Below are 15,838 nucleotides of genomic sequence, written 5' to 3' on the forward strand. Positions count from 1 at the left end.
TGTTTCCATTCTTATTAAATTATTACTGTGTTTTGGTAGTGACAAATTTGGGGAGAGGGCAATAACAAAACTCTCTGAAAATACAATCTAAGAATTAACTGCTCAATTAGAAATGTATACCATGAATATTATAAAATGTGCATGCATACAACATTTGTGGAAAAATATATATTTATTTTCCAAGACGTTTTTAACTCTTTGGCGTAATACTCCAGTACAGCAGGTGGCGCGATCGACATATTCAGTTGTTTATCAACCCACAGAAAACCAACTGAATGCTTCCCTCACGAATTCAACATCCCAAACAAACCGCAAAACACTTTGGCAAGCCTTTGTTTTTTCCATTAGAGTTTTAATACTTTAAGGTAAACGTTAACGTTTCTTTTAATCTCAACTAACACGAAGATTTCACCTATTGTTCTACCGCGCGTTACTAGATTTGCTTTGTGTTCAGGTAACGTTACAATTCTTTCCTCTGACTGGATTTTATTTGTTGTATGTTAGCGTCGTTAGAATTAGTCCACAGTGCATTATAGCTTATAGTAACGTTAAGCGAAGTAACATTCAAAAAAAGCGATGTTAAAAGAGTCACTAATATGTCTGAATCATGAGTCTTATCGCTTATAATAATGTTCACCCCTTCCGCTTTTAAAATGGAGTGTGTTTGTGTTGTTTCCTTTTCTGTGAATGAAGTTTGTGTTTTTCCAGAATTGTAATTGGACACAACCTACACAAGTAAGACATCTAAGAGTCACAGTTGATTTTATGTATTTGACTTTATATTATTTTTTTGAATTTATCCACATTTGTGTTTTGCTTTTCAGAAACCATGTACCACATTGTCAGCTTTGATGACACTGAAGAAGTGGAGGTTGTGCCTGTGATCTGGGTGAAGAATAGTGTGTGTTTATGGCCTCCATACAAGGATGAAGGGGTTCAGAAGGCAGTCAAGTGTTTGGAGCAACCCCAGGAGTCCTGGTCTGCATATAACGTTAAAATTATGTATACTGCAAGTATGTTTAAATCCTTTCTGTTCACGTTATGTTTTATTAAAAAGGTTAAATGCGCATTTTTGGATTGCCTTTCTGAATTCTGTCTTTCATAGATAATTATAGTGAAGCATGCCGAAAGCTTGCAGAACAGCAAACCGATCTCCAGTCAGAGGTTGAGTCTGATTCACCAAGGCCAACAAAACGGCAAATAAAGTAAGATTGTGTATATTATGTAAGTCTTTAACACAGACCTGTCTAACAGGTCATTGTGCAGTTTAACAGATTAAAATGCACATTTTGTTTTGAACTGCAAAAGGGAATATTTCACTGAGTAGCTTCATCAAATTCACTAATGGTTACGATTCTTGTCTTCTCCAAAGGCGTAACAGGCTCCTTCTGGATGATTATGACAGTGATGAGGAAGCTAACACACCCCTAAAAAAACCTCTGCCGCCTCAGCAAGCAAGTTCTTCCAGAGCGTCACAGGACGTCACAGAACACATCAGTGACTTCACATGGCCACAGGACACAACTGTACCGTCTCCCGATCATGAAACTCCCAGACCACAGAGAAAAAGCCTCTCAAGCTCTGACCCATTCATAACATGTATGTTATTTTACTGCTTTCTATTACTTATTCACTACTAGTGTAAGGCTCATTTCATAAACTTTGCAATTCCTGTGTTTCCTTCAGCACTTCTCTTTGAAATCTTATCTAAACAAGAGCTTCTTATGGAGCAGCAGAAGAACATTATAAGGATGGTGCAAGATCTCAAAGCAAACAATGATCGGGAGAGAACAGAGGCTGACCGTTTAAGTCCGAACGAGTTTACAGTTGAAGATTTAATGTCGTTAACTTCCATGGAAAGTGGAACCGGTCCTGAAATAACCCTAAAAGTGGTAGGTACACTCGCTTACAAGTCTGATTGTAATTACTGTTATAATTAAAGGGATAGTTCACCCAAAAATGTAAATTGTTTAATTAATTACTCACCCTCATGTCGTTCCAAACTCGTAAGACCTTCATCTTCAGAACACAAATTAAGATATATTTGATGAAATCCAAAAACTGTCTGGCCCTCCATAGACAGCAAGGGTCCTAATACGCTCAAGGCACAGAAAGGTACCAAGAACATCGACAAAATAGTTCATGGGAGATCAGTTGTTCAAAAATTTTATGAAGCTAGTTACGCATGCCTGCGATGTGGTACTCTCAAAAATGGCAGAAGAGAGTAATTAAAGAAAGATTTTTTTATTTTTGGATGAACTATCCCTTAAAATAGTGTGTGTGTGTGTGTGTGTGTGTGTGTGTGTGTGTGTGTGTGTGTGTGTGTGTGTGTGTGTGTGTGTGTGTCTGTGTGTGTGATTAGGAGTAGGCGATATACTAGTAGACACAATTAACTGGTAGATATTTGGACTGTTGTCTGTATTTCAGTTCATTTCCAAAAGAAAAAAAATACTGATAATGTACTCACTCCCTTGTCATCCAAGATGTTCATGTCTTTCTTTTCTCAGTCGTAAAGAAATTGTTTTTTGAGGATTTTAGAATTATGAAATTTCGATGCTATCAAAAATGTTGATATCATGAAGACTTTATTTAAAGCAAAACTAACTATATTGTAATATATCGTTACTGTGAAATAAAATTACTCGTATCATAACATGATGGAAGATTTTGGTCATATCGCCCACTCCTATGTGCGATTAATCAAAAAGGTTTGACTATGAAAAAACTGTTAGAATAATTTACACTACCAGTCAAAAGTTTTTGAACAGTAAGATTTTTAATGTTGTTTTTTTTTTTTAAAGAAGTCACTTCTTCTCATCCAACCTGCATTTTTTTTTAATCTAAATTGCAGCATTTTTTTTCACTATTTAAAATAACTTTTCTGTTTGAATATATTTTAAAATGTTATTTATTTATTTGATTTAGAGCTACATTTTCAGCATCATTATTCCAGTCTTCAGTGTCACGTGATCCTTCAGAAATCATTCTAATATGCTGATTTGCTGAACAAGAAGCATTGTTTTATCATTATTAATATTTAAAACAAAGTATTTTTTTTTTTGAGGATTCTTTGATATGATGGCGTTTTAGTGGCATGTTAAAAAAATTAAGATTACGAGAATAAAGTCGTAATATTTCAAGAAAGAAGTCATAATATTTCGACAAGTTAAAATGTTGTTGAAATTGCAAGAATAAAGTTGAAACGTTTCGAGAATAAAGTCAAAATTACAAAAACCGGGACCGGGAGGAATTAAGTCTCAACTTAAATTTCTATGATTCAGATTCATTATTTGACATTTTGACTTTATTTTCGTAGTATTTCGACTTTATTCTCAAAACATTTCGACTTTGTTCTCAAAACATTTAGACTTTATTCTCGAAACATTTTGACTTTATTTTAGTAGTATTTTGACTTTAATCTCAAAATATTTAGACTTTATTCTTGAAACATTTCAACTTCATTCTCAAAATATTTAGACTTTATTTTCAAAACATTTCAACTTTATTTTCGTAGTATTTCATCTTTTCTTAAAACATTTCCACTTTATTCTCAAAACATTTTGACTTTATTCTCAAAACATTTTGACTTTATTCTCAAAACATTTTGACTTTATTCTCAAAACTTTTTGACTTTGTTCTTGAAACATTTAGACTTTATTTTTTAAAACATTTTGACTTTATTTTCGTAGTATTTCATCTTTTCTTAAAACATTTCCACTTTATTCTCAAAACATTTCCACTTTATTCTCAAAACATTTTGACTTTATTCTCAAAACATTTTGACTTTATTCTCAAAACATTTCGACTTTATTCTCAAAACATTTCGACTTTATTCTCAAAACTTTTTGACTTTGTTCTTGAAACATTTAGACTTTATTCTTAAAACATTTGACTTTATTTTTTAAAACATTTCAACTTTATTTTTAAAACATTTACTTTATTCTCAAAACATTTAGACTTTATTCTCAAAACTTTTTGACTTTGTTCTTAAAACTTTTAGATTTTATTTTCAAAACATTTCAACTTTATTCTCAAAACATTTTGACTTTATTTTTTAAAACATTTCAACTTTATTTTTAAAACATTTACTTTATTCTTAAAACATTTCGACTTTAGTCTTGAAACATTTAGACTTTATTAAAACATTTCAACTTTATTCTTGTAGTATTTCAACTTTACTCTCAAAACATTTCGACTTTATTTTTAAAACATTTCGACTTTATTCTCAAAACATTGACTTTTATTTTTTTTTTAAACATTTCAACTTTATTTTTAAAACATTTCGACTTTATTCTCAAAACATTGACTTTTTTTTTTTTTTTAAACATTTCAACTTTATTCTCAAAACATTTTGACTTTATTCTCCTAATTTCAACTTCATTCTTGAAATGTTTCGACTTTATTCTCATAGTATTACGGTTTTAATCTCGTAATACTTTGAATAGCTTGGAGACAGTGGGGTAATACATTTTTTAGGGGGAAAAGAAATGATAGAAGTTAATACTTTTATATAGCAATGATGGTTTAAATTGATCAGAAGTGATGATAATGACATTTATATTAAATATTAAATATTTTGAAATTCTACTGTTTTTGCTGTACTTTAGATCAAACAATTGCAGGTTTGGTGAGCGGAAGAGACTTCCTTACTGTTTAAAATTTTTTGACTGGTGGTGTATCCACTTGGCAAGTCTAATATTAGTCTAGTATTAATCAGCGCTAGATTCTGAAACTGTTCATATCAGTGATCAACAAACCACACAGTGGGTGCTTGGCACTTTCAAAGTCAATTCTATTAAACAGGAAACAAACAGCGAGAGCGGAGAAGATGAAATGGCACACCAGGATGAAGAATCCTGTTCGGTACAAATAGGAAAGCAACGGACACCAAAGATGGGCAAACCTTGTGCTCCTACATGTGGAAAGAAATGCACGAAGAAGATCCCGTATGCTCGGAGAAAAGAAATATTCAACGCCTATCAGGAAATGTCAAACAGCGACAAATGGGCTTTTGTATTTCACACAGTTACCCAGTCACTGACAAGCCGTCTCACGACGGGACGTCCCAGCAGACGCAACAAGACTTTTAAGTATCGTCTAAATAACAGCCTAGGCCAACCTCAAGATGTTTGCAAAACCTTCTACCTAACCACATTGGGATACCACCCGAAAAACGACAGCGTGATTGTCAGCGTGACAGGCAACACGTCCGGTGCCGATCCTCCTCAAGATCGCAGAGGGCGACATCCACCTGGCAATAAAATAGATCTGTCGCCAATTCATGAACACATTGAATCGTTTAATCCAACAGTCAGTGACTTTAAATGCGAACATGCTCCAAACCAACGATATTTACCAAGCCACGTAACCGTTGCGATGATGTACAAAGACTTTAAAGGCAAAAATGACAACGCATGTTCATATGAAACCTATAGGAGAGCTATAAAAGACATGAATATAGGCTTCAGGAAACAGCATGCAGAAGAGTGTCTGGAATGCGATGTTCACATGAAGACTGAGCAATGTAACTGAGGTAAATGTGTTCAAATGTCAGAAAAATCTTTGTGTAACTTTAAAGGTCCCATATTGTCAAAATTGAAATTTCCTGGCTTTTTTCATAATAACTGAGGTCTAGGGGCTATGTAACTACCATATGAGTTTCAAAACAGTCAATCCACAGTAAACTGCACACAGCCTGCTTAAAGTAGCTGTTCATTTTCACGAGGCGCTGTGACTTCCGTAACGATGTGGCGTCCGATCTACTCAGTCACCGCCTTCAGTCACCATCCACCGTCCCACCCTCCTTTTGTCAAACCCCCGACAACATCGCGTCAATAACATTGCTAAGCAACAACAACACGAAAACAAGTCGAGAAAACCCTGTTCAGTCGATAGATGTCAAGCTACGATCATTACACAGGCTTCAGAACAACGTGAATATAAAAGACCAGTGGCACGTCAACTTCAGCCTCTTTCACACAGCGATTCCGGTAAATACACGGATAATGTTTCCCATGATTTGTTCCGGAGTTGTTTAATTTGGTTCATTCACAGTTGTTTTCTGGAATCTGTGCGTGCTTTACACACAACCCATAAAGACATGTGACGTTTGGATGTGAGATGTAATGCGACGCGTACGTTTCACTAAACTGAAACTAACCTGAACAAACTGTGCATCAGCGCTGATAGTGAGGAGTTGGCTCTGCCCGATCGCCGCTTCATTCCACTTTGCACGTATTTTTTTGTTGTGAAGAGTCGCAGGGTAACGTGCATCATCACTACAACACTGCCTTTATGGTTCTGGCTTTTGTTCACACAGCGCTCGTTCCCCTAAGTTTCCAGAATCAGCGCGCAGTGTGAAAGGGGCTTTACTGAAGCAACAGTTATGTAGCTTACTGCATTCGGTGTTTGAAAAAGAAAAAACATTATTGATCATTCTGAAATATCCTGTTGAGTATCAGCAGGCTAGGCTCTCTCTATTGCTCTGAGCTCGCTTACAGCATACATGACCGTAGTTACCTGTGATTGGCCTGGCTGTGCGTCACTCAGAAAACAACAGGCCAATCAGAAGAGAGGCTCATGAATATTAATTAGATGGGCCAAAATCGACCTGTTTTTGACAGAGCTCCTAAAAAAGGAGCTGTAAAAATATATTGAGATGGATTTTGGCACTTATACCGCAAATATATATTCTTAAGGACAAAAACAACTAAAATAAACCTCCAGAAATGTGTACAATATGGGACCTTTAAGAGTTTTTCCATTAAATTTAGTTTGTAATGTGTTCAACTGTTCAGAACTGTGCTAACTAACCATGTGCTGACTGGTAGTGTCTAAAATTGTCACTACCAAAACAACAAAAGGGAACACATAATCCTTTATTTGGAGGAAACTTACTAAATTTTAGTAAGTTATGTATAGTTTATTTGACTAAGTTTTAGTAGTGTTTTAGTAAGTGGGTTAAAATTCTGTAATGTGATGTGATCAAGAATCAGAATTACTGTCACTATTGAAAATGTGCTGTTACTACCAAAACATGTTTTGTCAAAAATAAAGTATACTGAATTATCAACTAAGATGTTATGATAGTGTTTGGTTTAAAATTAAGTTCATGATACAACAAATCTTGTAAATCACATTTGAAATATAGAATTGTAATTATTAATTTACCTCAGAAAACTTTTTAATAAAATACAAAAATATATATTTACAAGGAAGATGTAAGCTAAATTTTAATAAGTCAATGTAACCCTTCGAATTACATTATATATGGCTGTGTTTCAGTAGTGACAAATTTAGGGAGAGGACAAATATTCCAAAACATTCTGAAAATACAATATGAGAATTAACTTTTTTTTTTTTTTTTTTTTTTTTTAATAAATACTGACCAGAATAAGACATTCACATATAGTCCACAAGAGAAAATAATAGTATTTTTTATTATCCTGTTCAAAAGTTTTCATACACTTGATTCATAATACTGTTGTTACCTGAATGATCCACAGCTGTGTTTGCAGTCATAGTTGTTCATGAGTTTCTTGTTTGTCCTAAACAGTTCAACTTCCTGCTGTTCTACAGAAAAATCCTTCAGGTCCCACAAATTCTTTGGTTTTTCAGCATTTTTGTGCATTTAAACTTTTTGAATTTGAAGATCAGGGTAAGTTTCTGAAGGGCAGTACTAAATGAAAAAAAAAAAAAGGCAAAATAAGAAAATTTTACACATCCTCATTCTGTTCAAAAATGTTCATCCCCCGGCTCTTTTCTTCAGAAGCATCAGTGAGCGTTTGAACCTTCTGTAACAGTTGCATATAAGTCCCTCAGTTGTCCTCAGTGTGAAAGATGGATCTCAAAATCATACAGTCATTGTTGGAAAGGGTTCAAATACACAAAAATGCTGAAAACCAAAGAATTTATGGGACCTGAAGGATTTTTCTGAAGAACAGCAGGCAGTTGAACTGTTCAGGACAAACAAGGGACTCATAAACAACAAAAGCTGTGGATCATTGAGATAACACAGTATTAAGAATCAAGTGTATGTAAACTTTTGAACAGGGTCATTTTTTATAAATTCAACTATTATTTTCTCCTGTGGACTATATGTAAACGTATGTTCACTCAGTACCAAATAAAAAATGACATGCATTTTGTATGATCCCTCTTTGGTAAAATAATTAACATGTTGCAGATTCTGCAAGGTTTTTGTAAACTTTTGACTTCAACTGCATTTACATGGTTTAGGGATAAGTTATAGAGTTACTACAACCTTAGTTACTTTCGTTTGTGGCGGATAAACATGGGAATATTTTAGCAAGACACTAAGTTGAAAAAAATGAGAACAGACAGCACTTTAATGATCACTCACTGCACCACAGTGATGTACCTGAATATATTTTCTACGAAAATGTGCAACTGCAATCACAAATGCTCAAAGATACAATTCTTGCATTAATAGTTTCACTTTAAGCAGCTCCAGAGTCTTATAGCATGCCCTTGAAAGTGTCCTTATACTCCTGACTGAGAATGAAAACAGGATAAAGAATGTCACGTCTCCTCTAAAAGAACTGTATATGTGGCATGGATTGAAATCTAGTCAGTGACATTACATATTTATATGATTGGCAGCAACATTTGAACCAGTGAGTATAAGATTTTCACTTTGAAGCCCAGCTGTTCCTATTTTTATTTCCGATTGGTTGACTTGGGTAAAGGTGATCACATGAGGTACCAAGCAGCCAATCCAGCAACAGCAGCGACCCATGTGGCCAGAAGCACCTGTACTGTAGATTGTCGAAGTAGCATTCTGGCAAAATTACATGCGTAGGCTGTGTTTCCACTCACCGCTAGATAGAACATGAGGGAAGCAGTTGAGTAAACACAACAGAACTCCTTAAATATACATCATATGAAACTGTACAGTTGAGGTCAAAAGTTTACATACACCTTGCAGAATCTGCAAAATGTTAAGTATTTTACCAAAATGAGAGGGATTGCGCAAAATGCATGTTCTTTTTTATTTAGTACTGACCTAATAAAGATATTTCACATAAAAGATGTTTACATATAGTCCACAAGAGAAAATAAAAGCTGGATTTGTAAAAATGACCATGCTTAAAAGTTTACATACACTTGATTCTTAATACTGTGTTGTTAATGATCCACAGCGGTTTGTATTTTTTTTTCCCCTGAACAGTTAAACTGCCCGCTGTTCTTCAGAAAAATTCTTCAGGTCCCAGACATTATTTGATTTTTCAGCACTTTTGAGTATTTGAACTAGTGGTGGCCATAGATTATTTTTTTTAATCTAGATTAATCTCACTGTAATCTTGGAATTAATCTAGATTAAAATGGCTAATTTGAATTCTGCCGAAGGCATTCAGAATATGTGTGCTACCCAAATAATGACTAAAAGTAAGTCTTTGAGAACGGGTTTCTCAAGCCAGGTGGCGCATTAGATCAGGCGCTCATCTCCTGTTTCCAAAATGCATCACAAACTGCTTGACAATTGCATTTACAACACAATTAACTATACAAACTTGTGTAACCAACTATTTCTACACTGCATGTACTTCTGCGTAAAAGGCTGCGCGACGTGCGCGTTGCAGATAAATACACAGACGCGCACGGGCATGGATATCTGCGTGCACAGTCTTCGGTCAGCAACTGTGTTGCTTTTAGAAGCGTCAATTCAATTGTTGCATATAGTTAATGTCTTTATTTCGGCACATGCCCCAGTAAAAAGGGTCTAGCAACGCCCCTGCCCTGAAGCAAACCCGGCGGCTTCATAGCTGCATCCATGTTAGCACGTCACGTTTGATGTGGTAACAGTAGGCATACATACAGGTTCGTTCTCGCCCCCTACAGTGCAATTCGGCTAGGTATACATCCGCGCTAAAATATCAAGGTGAAAGTCATCATAGCTTGCGTAGTATAGACCCAGCTCCCAACCCAACTTTGAGAATAGATTAACGGCGATATTTTTTTTATCGCCCGATAAGAGTCTCACGTTAACGGCCCACCACTAATTTGAACCCTTTCCAACAAAAACTGTGATTTTGAGATCCAGCTTTTCGCACTGAGAACAACTGAGGGACTCATATGCAACTATTACAGAAGGTTCAAACACTAACTGATGCTCCAGAAGGAAAAACTATGCATTAAGAGCCAGGGGGTGAAAACTTTTTGAATTTGAAGATCAGGGTAAATTGAACTTATTTAGTCTTCTAGGGAACATCTAAGTATCTTCTGTAGCTTCTGAAGGGCAGTACTAAATGAATAAAATATGATATGTAGGCAAAAGAAAAATGTACATCATTCTGTTCCAAGTTTTCACCCCCTGCCTCTTAATACATAATGTTTCCTTCTGGAGCATCAGTGAGCGTTTGAACCTTCTGTAATAGTTGCATATGAGTCTCTCAGTTGTCCTCAGTGTGAAAAGATGGATCTCAAATTCATCCAGTCATTGTTGGAAAGGGTTCAATTACACAGAAATGCTGAAAAACCAAAGAATTTGTGGGACCTAAAGGATTTTTCTGAAGAACAGCAGGTAGAACAACAAAACTGGATCATTCAGGTAACAACACAGTATTAAGATTCAAATGCATGTAAACATTTGAACGTGGTCATCTTTATAAATTCAACTGTTTTCTCTTGCTGACGATATATAAACATCTTTAATTTGAAATATCTTATTCAGGTCAGTACTAAATAAAAAAATAACATGCATTTTTATGATCCCTATTACTTTGGTAAAATAATTAACACTTTAACAGATTCTGAAAGGTGTAGGTAAACTTTTGACCTCCACTGTATATTCAGAAATACATTGTCTCGAATAACTTTCTCACCCATTTTGGCAGCATAATAGGGACATTTACTGACGTCTCCACCCATATCCCCATGTCCATGGAAGCCAATGTCCTGCACTTCCTCTTTTATATCTTTGCCAATCTCCTGCAGCTCTGTGAATACCTGACGGAAAAGCAAAAAACATGTAACGAGGAAGTACAAAATAATAAAATAGAGTAATTCACCCAGAAATGAAGATTTGCTGAAAATGTACTCATCCTCAGGCCATCTAGATGTTCTTCATCAGAACAGATTTGGAGAAATTTAGCAACAATTGTTCATCAATGGATGCTCTGCAGTGAATTGACGCCGTCAGAATGAGAGTCCAAACAGCTGATAAAAACATCACAATAATCCACAAGTAATCCACACAAATCCAGTCCATCAGTTAACATCTTGAAAGGTGAAATACTGCATGTTCGTAAGAAACAAAGTCAATGATGTTTAACTTTAAACCACTGCTCTCATTCTGACGGTACCGATTCACAGCAGAGCACCCATTGATGAACAATTAATGCTAAATTTCTCCAAATATGCTCTGAAGAAACAAACTCATCTACATCTTGGATGGCCTGATGGTGAGTACATTTTCTGCTCATTTTCATTACCAGGTCAATTGTTCCTTTAAAAGATCTGAATCAATAAAAGGAAGCCATATTTGATAATCCTCTTACATCCAAATTCAATTTAAAAGCCAGGTTGGCTTCGTCCAGCAGCTTCTTTTTGGTCTCAGCATCCACTTCCAGCTCATTCATCCGACTGCGGTACAGCCTCTTGAATGACGTCGGGTTGTGGATGCCCTCAAAATGGTAGAAGTTCACTCCTTCACCAGTAGTGGGCAGTTTTAGAGCCCGCTGAGCCACTTTCTTTAGAATCTGCCCTCCTGATAGGTCACCCATGTAGCGGGTCCAAGCATGTGCGACCAAAAGAACCGGGTCGTCACGACCCACTACGTGAATGCGCTCCACATAGGGCCTTGTGGCTGCCGAGCAGGAGATCTTGCTCTCCCAGTCTTCACCGTAGAGATACTCCAGATCTTTGGCCAAGGCGTCTCGCCGGTGAAGCTCAGAGGGGAAATATAATGGGGCAAACATGGAGTGGTCCTTGTTCTTCTCAATCTCTTCCTCAATGGCAGAATAAACATAGTACAGGGCAGCTGTGCCAAGCTTGAGGACAAAATAGCAGAAGAATTAGAGGTCAGAACAAGATTGGTGCTTTTATCAAACTTTACAAAAGTCAACAAACCTTAAAAAGTTCTCGCTTGATTCGGCCCCTCAGGAAGTCCTTGACAAATGGTGAGTTCTCAGCTTTGTCGTGAGACTCCTTGGTTCCAGCCGCCAACACCTCTGACAGGTCATCAGGACTTGAGAAAGAGATTTATTAAGATAAAAACTGTTTATGCTCTTTACTGTCACCTATTGGCTTGGATGTAGAGTCAATTAATAGCCAAATTTTGAGTCTTTTAATAGTACTGTAGAAATATATGATGCCCAGTTATTTCTTCACTTAAAAGTGATTGAGTAGACCAAACTTTACGTCATAGAGACTTGGAGGGATGTTAGTACTAACACATTCTACAACATCACCAAGGCTCACCCTAATTGGCCTGATGGGGCGCTACAGCGATCAAAAATATGAAATCGCTTATAATTTCCTAACTGTTGCAGCCTCAAGTGCAACAAATTTTCGGGTATTTTGTATTTTTTGAAAAACTGCTTTTGCAAACTAGTTCTAGGTCTAGGTTTTTTATCTGATTAGAATCAAACCAGTGCAGGAAGATTCTCCCAAGAGTAATTTTTTTTTTTTTTTTTTTTTGCCAAATTCAACGAATATCTAAAAGCTGAATCTGAGGTCAAATTTTGCGTAGCTTGGCCCCTTGGTGGTGCTATAAAAGGGGAAAAAACATAAAAAGGCCATAACTACGCAACTGTTTGTCCGATAGACGTGAAAATCAGAAAATCATGGCCCAAAGTGCCACAAGAGTCTATAAGGACATTTGCGTATGGCCCCCAGAGGAAGATGAACTTTGAGAACTAGTCCTTTTGTGAACTAGTCCTAGGGTTTTCACCTAATCAGAACCAAACCAGTGCAGGAAGATTCTCCTGAGATTAAATATCAATATTCACCAAAAAAAGGTGAAGTTTCCACTTTTCATCGCAAAGGGACGCCAAAACGTTCAAAAGAGGCAGGGCCGCCTTTATTAAAATGGCTATAACTTTTGAACGGAACGAGATATCTTCACCAAACTCATGCAAGAGTTGAATCTGAGGTCACATGAAAAAAAGTCATGGAGCTTGGCCACAAAAAACGGCCATAACTATGCAACTGTTTGTCGTATTGATGTGAAAATTGGAAAGTAGTGGTCCAAAGTGCCACAAGCGTCTATAAGGACATTTACGTATCTAAAAAAACATGGCCACCATAGGCGATGAATTTTGAGCACTAGTCCTTTTGCAAACTAGTCCTATGTTTTTTACCTGATTGGAACTAAACCAGTGCAGAAGATTCTCTTAAGAGTCAGTTTCAATAATTCTCAAAAAAAATTTTAACTTTCGACTCTCCGTTGCAAAGTGACACCAAAATGTTTGAAAGGGGCAAAGCTGCCTTTACTAAAAAGGCTAACTTTTGAAAGGAATAAGACATCTTCGCCAAACTCATGACGCGTATGTAAGAGCTGAACCTGAGGACACGTGAAAAAAGTCCCGGAGCTTGGCACCTTGGTGGTGATATAAGAGGGGAAAACATAAAAACAGCCATAACTAAAAAAAAAAAAAAAAATGGTATGCACACTCTCGGCCCAAAGTGCCACAAGCATTTATATGGATGTTTGTGTATCTAAAGAAACATGGCCGCCATTGGTCAATGAAGTTTGAGCACCTATTAGACAAGGTTAATGGAGGTCGATTGGAACGAAACTTGTTGGGCTTGTTTGACTCATTGCCCTAAAGGTCTGTAGGAAATTTTAAAGAAATTGGCTAATGGGGGCGATATTGCATTTTTAAAAGGTGTAAACGATTGTTTATTATATATTTTACACATGCAAACGACATTCGTATCATTCTGAACAACTTTGCCGCTAGAACCACTGCTGTCAATCAAATCGTTAAACGATTGAGAAGATGTAAAAAAACTACTTTTGCAAACATTAGTCATGAAAAAAAAGAACACTCCAGTTTCTCTAGACTTTCTAGGTGAATATTTAAAAAAAAAAAAAAAAAAAAAGGTTGGAATTTACCCTTTGGAAAGCTATAATGTGGTGGTTTAGACAAGGGGCCAGCATTTACTATGGCAAATTACATGCGTTTGCCAAAAATGCTTTTTTAAATCATTGATTTAGGTGGTTACAGGCTTTTTTTTTTTTTTTTTAAATATGTGCTTAAATGCCTTAAAGCGCTTGAACCCCGGTATATTTTTCTCTCTAACCATTTACAAAGTCAGCAGATGCCTAGTATTTAAAGTCTGATCAGGTTTTAAAAATTGTGTAGCTTATCCAGCGTTAAATACTTGGATTTCATTTTGAATGGATTACAATCTACATCCCATGTAAGTAAACGTACGTTGTGTCAAAATACTGCTCATTTCTTAAGTGTAAAACTGTTACATACATTATGACAAGCCTGTCAAGTTAGAACTACGCTAACATGCATGCATTCTCAACAGCTTCCTAAGATACATTTATTAATTTTATTGACTAACAACACTGAAAAGTACCTGAGAATATCATCATCGCCGTCAGTGAGGATGTTTTCTCCTCCATTAGACACTGCTGAGTCTGCAGCCATCATGAACTTCTGTCTTTGTTTATGCCTGGTTCTCCTCTGCTTGATAAATAAAGGCAGGTGCTTAAGATGAGATGTCAAAACACCAATGAAGCTGTAGCCAGAACAAATAGATCACTGTTCCGTCAATAGTAATGAAGCATAATAATCATATTGTTCTGTCTAGTGTTAGTCTGCATTGTGACATTAGTCATGACTCTCCAACAACAACAAACACTCTTGTGACACTGACTTGTGTAAGACAATCGGCACGTAGCCGAAGTTTACGTAGCTAAATAAGTTTTATTACATTCATTTGGATGCTAGGATAGGACTATGCTTTCTTCGACTGTGTAAAACAGGATCGCTGTTATTTTACCTGATCAGCAGTGTTTAAAGGTCGGCAGTCTGCTGCAGTTCACATCACGTTGTATAAATGTTTACAAAACTAGACCCGCCTCCAAACAGGAAGTGGAATGACGCGCTGTTTGTCACGAAAAACTAAAGGCAACTCATGTGACCCTGGACCACAAAACTCTTAAGTAGCACAGATATATTTGTAGCAATAGTCAAAAATACATTGTATGGGTCAAAATGATCGATTTTTCTTTTATGGCAAAAATCATGAGGATATTAAGTAAAGATCATGTTCCATGAAGATATTTTGCAAATTTGCCGTAGATATATCAAAATTTACGTTTTGATGGATTAGCACTTAATTCGGACAAATTTAAAGGCGATTTAGTTTTTTTTCGCACCCTTCTAGATTTTCAAATCGCGGCCAAATATTGTCCTATTCTAACAAACCATACATTAATGGAAAGATTATTTATTCAGATGTTGTATCTCAATAAAAAAATTAAATAAAAGACCCTTATGATTGGTTTTGTGATCCAGGGTCTAATATTGGACTGTCGATATACGAATAAGGACTCAGCGATTTCGGACACAGCAATAAACTTCAATAGCTATTGTTGTACCTTTTGATTTATTTCTTGTTTTAAAATGAATTATTTGTATTTTTATTGAATGCTTTTGACAAGCTATTGTGACTAACCTGTTAGTTGTGAGGATTCATTTTGTCTATATCAAAAATTTCAGAATGTCAAATATAATATGTATAGCTCAAACGTTTGTTTTGGATAAAAGTGTGCTAAATGCACACAAGAAGAAATTAATGAATCAATTGTCAGTATAATATAATATAATATATAATAAAATGTGTTTCATTTTGA

The 15,838-nt window shown here is 35.9% G+C and overlaps 2 protein-coding genes across 3 annotated transcripts; one reads left to right on the forward strand and one right to left on the reverse strand.

The window, feature by feature from the left end:
• The first annotated feature begins 267 nt into the window (after positions 1–267).
• LOC141338762 (uncharacterized) lies at positions 268–7,076 on the forward strand. The gene is made up of 7 exons (XM_073844379.1): positions 268–454; positions 694–735; positions 825–1,013; positions 1,106–1,205; positions 1,373–1,599; positions 1,687–1,892; positions 4,804–7,076. Exons 3-7 carry the CDS (start codon positions 830–832, stop codon positions 5,530–5,532), a joined length of 1,446 nt encoding a protein of 481 aa, XP_073700480.1. The 5' UTR covers positions 268–454; positions 694–735; positions 825–829; the 3' UTR covers positions 5,533–7,076.
• A 1,244-nt stretch (positions 7,077–8,320) lies between these two features.
• Positions 8,321–15,071, reverse strand: hmox2a (heme oxygenase 2a). 2 transcript variants are annotated; one of them, XM_073844529.1, is made up of 6 exons: positions 14,983–15,071; positions 14,557–14,663; positions 12,091–12,208; positions 11,520–12,011; positions 10,845–10,968; positions 8,321–8,840 (listed from the first exon to the last, which is right to left on the reverse strand). In XM_073844529.1, the coding sequence occupies exons 2-6, from the start codon at positions 14,628–14,630 to the stop codon at positions 8,713–8,715; spliced, it is 936 nt and encodes a 311-aa protein (XP_073700630.1). In that variant the 5' UTR covers positions 14,631–14,663; positions 14,983–15,071; the 3' UTR covers positions 8,321–8,712. The 2 variants fall into 2 exon arrangements, with proteins under 2 accessions (XP_073700630.1, XP_073700631.1); XM_073844530.1 differs by having other exon boundaries at positions 14,557–14,666; positions 14,983–15,062.
• Between the last annotated feature and the right edge of the window lie 767 nt (positions 15,072–15,838).

Source organism: Garra rufa, chromosome 7 (assembly GCF_049309525.1).
Source record: "Garra rufa chromosome 7, GarRuf1.0, whole genome shotgun sequence".
In the NCBI taxonomy this organism is placed as follows: Eukaryota; Metazoa; Chordata; class Actinopteri; order Cypriniformes; family Cyprinidae; genus Garra; species Garra rufa.

Excerpts from the sequence above, each read along its gene's own strand:
- LOC141338762 (XM_073844379.1), top strand. The coding sequence starts at position 830 with ATGTACCACATTGTCAGCTTTGATGACACTGAAGAAGTGGAGGTTGTG. Across the intron at positions 1,014-1,105 it reads TAAAATTATGTATACTGCAA|ATAATTATAGTGAAGCATGC; the intron begins GTATGTTTAAAT and ends TGTCTTTCATAG. Across the intron at positions 1,893-4,803 it reads CTGAAATAACCCTAAAAGTG|GAAACAAACAGCGAGAGCGG; the intron begins GTAGGTACACTC and ends TCTATTAAACAG.
- hmox2a (XM_073844529.1), bottom strand. The coding sequence starts at position 14,630 with ATGATGGCTGCAGACTCAGCAGTGTCTAATGGAGGAGAAAACATCCTC. Across the intron at positions 12,209-14,556 it reads GGCGATGATGATATTCTCAG|TCCTGATGACCTGTCAGAGG; the intron begins GTACTTTTCAGT and ends CTCTTTCTCAAG. Across the intron at positions 8,841-10,844 it reads CTATTATGCTGCCAAAATGG|CGGTGAGTGGAAACACAGCC; the intron begins GTGAGAAAGTTA and ends TGTTCTATCTAG.